Genomic DNA, 9,077 nt, shown 5'->3' with positions numbered 1-9,077 from the left:
GGCCAGGTGGCATCATTGATGGTGAGGTTGGCCCAGTATCGGACATTATTTCGTTCTGCTGTGCATGGGGTTGCTATGAGTCGGTTCCGACTCAATGGCACCTGACAACAACATGGCAGGCCTGTCTTAGGAAATGATCCTTAACACTAAGACCACAAGCATGAGGACTAGACAGCCATGCCTATGCTGGAAATGAGAATCTGACTGCAGAGGTAGCAGCATGTCAGGAATTGTAAGGCCACTGTGAGTCTGGGGAAGCGTGCCATACGATAGAGTGGTAGTGGCCATGGTAACTGTGTGCCGTCGAGTCAATTCTGACAACACTGTATAAGGATAAACCCTGTAATGTACCGTGGAGTCGGTTCTGACTCATAGCGACCCTGTATAGGTTTTCTGAGGCTGTTAATCTTTACGGGAGCAGAACGCCTCATCCTTCTCCCGCGGAACCGCTGGTAGTTTTGAACTGCCGACCTTCAGGTTAGCAGCCCGATTCGTAACCACGACACTACCAGAGCTCCTTAGGGGTAGAGTAGCATTATGTAAAGTAGAAGAGGTAGGTAGGGAGGGGTCTTGTAGCACACTGCAGGTTTGGGTTTTATTCTAAGTGAAATAAGTAATTGAAGGGTTTTAATAAGAGAAGTCACATGATCAGATTTGTATTCTTCATCCTAAGGTGACAAAACACTTGTGGAATAAGACAAGAGTGGAAACAAGGACACTAGTTGTTGCTGTTGTTCTTAAGTGTTGTCAGGTCAGAATCAACTCATAGCAATCCTGTATGGAGAACGACTGGTGAGTCTGAATCACGGACTTTGTGATTAGCAGTCAAGTACCGTATCACGAGTTGCTGTAGCCCATGGGAAGTCATAGGAGTTTGGACTGAGGTAGCTGGAGTAAAAGTGTGTGGATTCAGAACATACTCTGGAGGTATAATTGAGACCGGCTATGTGCAAGAAGGGGAAAATTAAGGAAGACTTCCAGATGTGGCTTAAGCAACTGGGTAGGTAGAGTTGTCATTTTCCAAGATGAAGAAAACTGGGATGAGGGATAGTCTTGCACATTTCATTTGAAATGCTTGTTGAGTCTTGAGTCAAGTTGGCAGTTGAATATTTTGATATGGAACCTTCTAATAGTGGAGACAAGACAAGGCAGTTTTGGATCAAAACCTTTTAAATAACATAAGACCTAAATGTTCAAAGAGAGATGTCATATTTTCCCATGATAATCAGAAGCTTCAGGGGGCGGGGGGCAGGGAAAGTTGACATTTGAGCCAAAGCAATGATGATGAGGGAGAACATTTAAGGCTAAGGGAATTGTATAGCAAAGGTAGCAGAGACATGTTCAGAAACCAAAGAGTTCGGTTTGCATGGTATTGCTTTTGCTTGGAATATTGGGAGATGCATTTAGAGGGAACAGTAGAAGTCAGATAACACAAGGTTTTGAGTACAATACTCAGAATTGGATCAACATTTGGTGGGAAATTGGGGAACACAAGCAAGTCTTTTGAGTGGAGGTGGGCGGGACCTGACGAGGATTTGTAGGGCAAATGACCAATAGTGAGTAGGATGGCAGGACTGAAAATAGCAGGCAAGTGAAACCAGTTAAGAACCTATTTCAGCTATTAACGCATGAGAAAATAAGGACCTAAATATTGATAGTTGGAAATGGAAAATAAGGGGCAAATGTGAGAGGCATTTGAAAGGAGAACGATGATGTTAATCTAACAGAAAAACCAGGAAGAAGCCCACAGTGTTTTTCCTTGACGCTTTTTATCTCTACATTAGATCTTAAGTTCTGGTAAAGTTGGGTAACACTTTTCAGTCTCTCCATAGTGGCATTGTTGTTGTTATGTGCCGTAGAGTCGATTCCGACTCATAGCGACCCTGTACAGGGTTTCCGAGGCTGTAAACCTTTACGGGAGCCGAAAGCCTCATCTTTCTCCTGTGGAACAGCTGGTAGTTTCGAACTGCTGACCCTGAGGTTCGCAGCCCTATTAGTAACCACTACGCCACATTACCCGTTAAATTAATGGGACCCGTTAAATTAATTGTGCTGGTAGGGTTTCATAGCAGATAGCTAACAATCAGGTAGCTCTGGTATTATAATGAATGGATTCACGCAGGGTACTACTATTGCTGGAACTATCAGTGTGGGATTGGGACCATGGCATGGAAAATGCAGTGAGATTTAAGCACTAGAGTAAGATGTGTTCAATTGTCCTACCTTTTTCTTTTACAAGCTCAATACTTGCCCTCCTTCCTACTCTGCCCACCCAACCACACATACATACACAGAGGCTGAGCCTTCAATGCTCAGAATTTTCCCTCTACTAGACTTCCATCCACATTATCCACGGTTCCACCCCTCAGGGCTCCTGATGAACAAGCATTACTGCAAGAATGGCTTAATGTGTTCCTTCTCCCTCAGTAGCTTTTATAACAATGGGGGCATCACAATTCAAAGATCTAACATGAAAATCAGTCATGTGGCAGGCTTGAGTTGTGGGGAGCTGAAGTGTAAGAAGGTATTAAGTACTCATTCTAATGGTGACACCTGCTCTGGCATCTTCCTATTCCTTGCACTCTCACTGCGATTGCAAGGATGGGCCTCCTTTTAAAGGACATAAGCTGGGAAATGTCTTCTAAAGCAACTCTGTTGAGTAGAAACGAAATGACTATCTAAAACATCCCTCTGCCTAGCTAACCTTTTTGCCACTACTTGATCCCATCTCTCTCTGTTTCTCTTGGACTTCCTATTTTGTTCACTGTTGGTTTATTTTTATGTGTTAATTGTTCAACGTTTTTTTGCAGAGTACCTTGAACTCTTTGGAGAGTTATGTGCTGTATAAATACAATAAAGCAATGAATAAATAAAATGTCTACTTTTACAATAGTATGAGTTTTACTATTTTTGATACTAGATTTACTTCTCACTCAGCGCTAACCTGAAGAGTTGTCGTTGTTAAGTGCCATCGAGTCAGTTCCGACTCACAGTGACTCTGTTTAGGGTTTCCAAGGAGTGGCTGGTGAGCTTAACCACTGACCTTGAGATTCAAAGCAAGTTTGCCGTTCAGTGCATTAACCCACAGCACCACAGGTAGGTGTATTCTGAAATATATAAAATAATTTCCCGACAGAGATTCTATAAGTCGGTGATACATATTTTATGAATTTGAGCCATGAAATTTTGTTTTCCAAAAATTCCTCATTAAAATGCAAAAGCCATGGGGTGGGGGTGGGGTGGCTGGGTAGGTGGCTTATGACTTAACCTTAATTCCCTTTGCATGAACACACTACTCCTACCAAACACATTTTTCACATTCCAGTTTTTTTGTTTTTTTTTTCTGCACCTGTGTGTTTATGCTTTCTTCCTGAGGTAATGTTAATGCAACATAAATTATAAATATAACATTACCTCATATTTTCACACAATCTCGAATATCTAAATCCAAACCTAATCATCTTTTTTTTTTTAAAAAAAAAAAAAACAAAAAACTATTTTTCCAACGTTACAAGAATAACAGGTTTATTATAGAAACTTTGAGAGGTAGGAAGATAAAAAGAAGAAAAAAAAAAAAAACAACCATCATCCTACCACCTAAAGCCCAGCTGTTGTCAACAATGTGGTCATGCTCATTCTTGACACCTGGTGTGAGTGACGCCTTCCTGGGACCGCTTTCCTCGGGTCTTCTGTATCATGTCTGCACCATTCACTTGTACGCATCACAAACTTTTGTGTATACTTAGTTGAATTGATGTGTGTCTTGTGCTTCCAACTAGATTGTTAGATCCTTGAAGTCCGGAGCCAAGAGTTATACTTCTTAGTTTATCCCCCAAACACCTGGTACATTGGCCCCAATATTCGATGACTGATTAAAACTGAAATGAACCGTTTGAGAAACCATTATGAAATTGGCTAAGTATTTAGTTCATATGAAAGTAAAACCTTTCAGGTCACCTAGCTTGGTGACTATTGCTTTTCTGCCCTGGTCTCTTGAAAGCCTATTTAACTAGCTTCTTTCTCCATGCTAAATCTGAGTAAAAAGCAGATTAAGAGCCAGGATTTCCTCAAAGAGTCTCTAATAAGGCATGAAGGTGAGGAAGTGGGAGAGAGAGGAAGAAGAAAGAAGAGGAGTGGAAGAGAAAGAGGGAGGGAGGGAGAGAGAAATGGCGGGAGGAGGGAGGAGAAATGAGAAAAGAAGACTATAGCGATTGGTGCTCAATCCAGTATGTGATTTGCCTCCAGCACTGTGTAGAGGATCCCATCCACTTGTTCTGAATCATACCCGATCTCACGAAGCTCCAAGTGAGGGAGGACAGAGGTAAGGAGATAGCTGACGTGGATACGCAGCCGCGTAAGCTTTGCCAAAGCCCTGTATGACGGAGTGAGGGGGCAGGAGAAGAGATGACATTGAAGTCATTAGCCAACAGAAAAACAATGACGCTTGTTAACAATGGGCCTATATTTCTCAACAATTATGTTTCCATTAGTTAGAAAGAAAAACAAAAGCACAATGCCACCAAGAACAGGGAGACTGGCTGCGGCATTCTAAGAAAGAATAGCTTCAATCGGTGACCTACGAATTAAGGCTTCCTCCCTTTATCTTTGACAGGAACTGGGAGTCCTAGGGGATGCTTCCCATTACCACTCACAAGCTGATAACTAAACCCTAGTAATTAATTAACCTTTCTAGGTCATCTCCCTCTGGGGTCCGGTAGGTGACCTGAGCCTTCTGCAGCTCCTCCAGTTGTGCTTCTGCCTCCTTCAATTTCTCCTTTAGTTCTTGTTTTTCCTCTTTGGTTCTTTCCAGCTCAGCTTTTAGAAGCTGGAATTCAGCTTGGCGATAACCCATGTGCTTCTTGCTCCAATACAAGCCTTCCGTCTCTTGGGTACTGTAGGTCACCAATTCACGTTGGACTTTCTTGAATTCAGAATGCCAGTGATTTCTCTCCTTCTCTAGTTCCTCTACCTGCAGTCCAAGAAACAGAAATTCAGTGATTCTACATGCTACTGAAAGCTGGACAGAGCATCAAATTTGTCCCTAATATCAATACATAATGCTTTACTTATGAACCCTTAAAATCCCGAATTTGGAAGAAAGGTAAACTCAACCTGAAACACACCACACAATGACTGAATGACACTTTTTTTTTTTTTTTGCTTAAAGGCCTGAGAACATAAAATCATCACAGTTATCAACTCCCTACTCCCTACTCCCTTGATTACAATGACTACATACTCCTGGGTTGTAAGGTGTTGATCTAACCTTTTTCTGGAAGAAATTTCTTTCAGCCAAAACATGTTCGAGTTTCTCTGTGGTCTTCTTTAGTTCTTCCATCTCTCTCTGGTGCTTCAGTTTTGGTGTACTACGACCTCCACTCTCTTCAGAGCTCCTTCCTTTTTCCCCTATGGTTGTGGCAGGGGTTCCAGAAGAATAAGGCACTGCATTCCAGGATTCAACTGCTTTTCTTCTCTCAGCCAGCTCCTCTCTGTTAAAAGGAATCAGCTGAATGGGAGCTCCTGAATCTCTAACACTTTTTGCAACACCTACAACAGCTACAAAGGGCCCCTTGTTCACTTCTTCTTTGATTACATTTAAGCTACTTCTGTTGGATTCTTCTGCTACCAATCTTGGCATCTGATTTTCTAATTCTTCAGGGAGCAGGGACTCCTGGCGTTGGCCTTTGGCCTGTGAATACAGAACCGAAAGCTCCCTACTCTGACTGGCATTCTTGTTAGCTTCTGGGTATTCTGGTAAAAGGTATGGTGGTGTGCTTCTCTCCACAACACTAGATTTCTCAAGGCTGTTCTCCCTTTCTGGGTAGGCAACAGCTGCCTCTACCCTTTTGTAAGGGCCAGGCTTGGAATAATCCACAGGAGGTGGTGCCATCTCATTCTGGAGCCTTCTTTGCTTCTCCACAGGTTCCTCGCCTAGGATCCATTTGTATTTACTGCAAGGAGAAAAGGAAATTAAAATGTAAGCTATAACAATGCAGGTTACGTGTATTATGCTTTGGAGCCCCTTCTCAAATTCTCCATATTAAAATAGCATTTAGCTGTTAACTCATAGATCATTTCAGGTTGGAAACACTTTACCCCAAACCCCGGCCCTTTCACTCACACAACTAGCAGAAATAGCAATTGGTGGTGAGAGATGAATGAAGTTGAAAGGCACAACTTCTGGCTATAACAAGACCAGGTGAGAATTCTGAAAATAGGTTTAAAATCAGCTTGACTTAGAAGTTTCCTAAATCCAAGTAAAGGAAGAAAAACAAAAAACACACAATCCTTTAACATAAGGTGGGGGTGGGGTGAGGATGGGGGTGAAGAGGGGAGAAAGGTCATAGAAGGCCTAGTAGAGTATGTGGAGAATTGTACCAGATCGTTAATTTTAAAGGCTCACAAACTTATACACGTGTTTTTATAATGCAGCAGAACACTATATGATTTCTTTGTCAGCCAAATGGATTGTGGTTATTGCCCATTACTTACTTGTAAAAGTTTATTAAAACACAGGGATCTAATCAGAAACAAACAAAATGAATTGGACAATTCAAGTCATTTCCCCTTTATGGAAAAGAATTCCCCTCTATCAGGCACAAGCAGGCACTCCCTCAGTTCTTAGAAAAGTCAGTTGAGGAAAGCCCAGGATGATTGCCTCAAATCCCTTTCCGTTTCTGGCTGCAAATTGCACTAATGGTTGCACGAACAAAATAATTGGTGCTAGAAACATCCATAGGCAATTTGATACCATAGCAGGACAGGACCCCACCTTTACCCTTATAACTACTGCTTTCACACAGTAACCAAGGAATTCCAATGCAAAAATCAACTTTCAAAGTTTCAACGAAAAAGAGCCAGGCATGTTATTGACCCCCTATTAGTCCTGGTGTGATGCTGTGGATTTTAATAAGCTGGACTGCAAGGTCGGTTTGAACCTCAAGGTCGATGGTTCAAGCTCACCAGCTGCTCCTTGGAAACGCTATACAAGGTTGCTCTGACTTGGAGCCAACTCGATGGCACTTCACAACAACAATAGTATCTTCAAGGCTACCTGTAATAGATCTTGTCATATCAGCCTTAGAGAAAAAGCAAACCAATTTAGGGGCTATGTGAGAACAACTGTAGCATCCATCGTTAAATCCGTACAGGAGGCACTACAGATGGGTCCATTTAGCTGTGGCAATTAGGAAAACAGTACCCCAATCAGTTTGAGACATGAAGAAAGGCTAGATGGTAACAGGTGGCAGCAACACTATGTTCTATGAAAGGCAATTCAAGTTAGAATGTCTACCTTTCTTTTCCCACCTGCAAACAGCTTGCACTTTACTACTAACTGAAAAACTGGCAGCTTGAACAGTTCCAGTGGTATTACAGAAGACCCGCCTGCCAATCTGCGTCTGTGATTGGAGCTCGGTTCTGTAACACACACAGTGTTCTTGAGTTCAAATGGACTTGACAGCACCGAGTAAGGTTCTGTTGCTAGCGATCTTCTCTTCTCTCCCGATAGTTCCACCACCCCCTTGCTAATCTCATACAGTCTCTTGGCTACAATCTGTGGACAATAACTCCCAAGTCATTCCCCCAAGCCCTGACCTCTAGTACTAGATTTCCAACTGTTACAAGCAAATTTGTACCTGGAGATCCCAGAGGGTTTTCAAACTCAGTATGTACAAAACTGACCTTTCATTTTTCACCTTTAAACCTGCTCCCTCTCTTAAGATTCCTATTTGTTTGACACCACCACCAGCCTCTCAGTCATTTTATATAATTCTATGGTTGTCAGTACCCAAGTTGAAGCTCTCATTACATCTCTTAGACCATTACAACAGCTTCCTCTGGTCTCCTTTGCTCTCACTTCCAGATCATCCACTGCCAAGTTAACCTTCCTAAGGCACTGCTCTGTTTTTACCATCCCCTATTTGAAATCTTTATTTGTGGCTCAGCTCTCTACAATGCTGTAGGATAAGCACTTGACCGCTAACCATGAGGTTGGCAGTTCAAATCCATGAGTCGCTCCTTGGAAACCCTATACAGGTTTGTGATGAGTGTGAACTGACTCAATGGCACTTTACAACAACACAAAAGCACAGATGTCTTAGCCAGGCATCCATGCTTTTCCTTGAGAAAACGTGAAAAATGTATTGAGCACTTACTGTTGTGTCAGTGTCAAAAGTACTTAACATGCATTATCTCACTTAATTTTCTAGCAACACCCAAGCAGATGGTATTATTATCTCTACATTTTAATAGGACGCTGAGGCCTATGGAGATTATATAAATTTCCCATGGTTATGTAGCTAACAGGACTCCTGGTATGGCACTGTAGTATAAGCACTGGACTATGAGTCACAAGGTCAGCAGTTCAAATGTACCAGCAGCTTCTCAGAAACCAGGGTTGGTACAAGTTGGGACCAACTCGACTGCACTTAACTACAACACATAGCTATAATAAGTGGCAGAGTCGGGACATAATTTGGTCCCAATTTTACCTTCTAAAGAACCCTGATGGTGCAGTGGTTAAGCACATACCTAAACAAAAGGTCGGTGGTTCGCGATGTACTCAGTAAAAATTAGAGAGTAGAAAAACAGGCAGTTAGTTCTACTCTGTCCTGTAGGGCTGCTATAAGTCACAATCAGCTCACAGCAATATTTATTTTATTTTGGTCTTAACCTCTTATTATTCTCTTTCACAAACACCAGAGTGAAAAACCTGCTTTCCAACACTGCATGTCTAAGCCCAGCTCGAATTCTATTTCTGAATCCCTCTAGCTTGTTGATATATCTCTTATAACATCTGTCATTTTCTACCGGGTGTGTATGCATGTGCCTATATTCCAAGTTCCCTGCTAGACTGTAAGTTCCTTGACAGTTTTAATAACTGTGATGGACGGAGGAGGAGAGAACAAAGATTTGCCCGTAAGAGGCAATAAAAAATGAACCATTAAATGACTGAGAGAACATTTTTGGTTGTTGTTAAGTGCCATGGAGTCGGTTCTGACTCACAGTGACCCAGTGCACACCCCAGAACAAAACACAGCCCGGTCTCACAAGTGTGGTTACATTTGAGCCCATTG

General features: G+C 42.2%; 1 protein-coding gene across 2 annotated transcripts in view; it reads right to left on the bottom strand.

Moving 5' to 3' along the window:
- Positions 1-4,218: 4,218 nt before the first annotated feature.
- Positions 4,219-9,077, bottom strand: part of MORC4 (MORC family CW-type zinc finger 4) — an 85,926-nt gene continuing 81,067 nt past the window's right edge. Inside the window, exons 16-18 of one of the 2 annotated variants that reach the window (XM_006871049.1) lie at positions 5,267-5,951; positions 4,686-4,969; positions 4,219-4,372 (exon numbers count right to left, since the gene is read on the bottom strand). In XM_006871049.1, the coding sequence (XP_006871111.1) occupies positions 4,219-4,372; positions 4,686-4,969; positions 5,267-5,951 (1,123 nt within the window). The remainder of the gene's footprint in view (positions 4,373-4,685; positions 4,970-5,266; positions 5,952-9,077) is intronic. The other variant, XM_006871050.1, reaches the window with a different exon arrangement.

Source organism: Chrysochloris asiatica, unplaced genomic scaffold (assembly GCF_000296735.1).
Source record: "Chrysochloris asiatica unplaced genomic scaffold, ChrAsi1.0 scaffold00159, whole genome shotgun sequence".
NCBI lineage: Eukaryota > Metazoa > Chordata > Mammalia > Afrosoricida > Chrysochloridae > Chrysochloris > Chrysochloris asiatica.
Note: the sequence above shows the minus strand (reverse complement) of the source record. Positions and strands in the feature narration are given on the sequence as shown.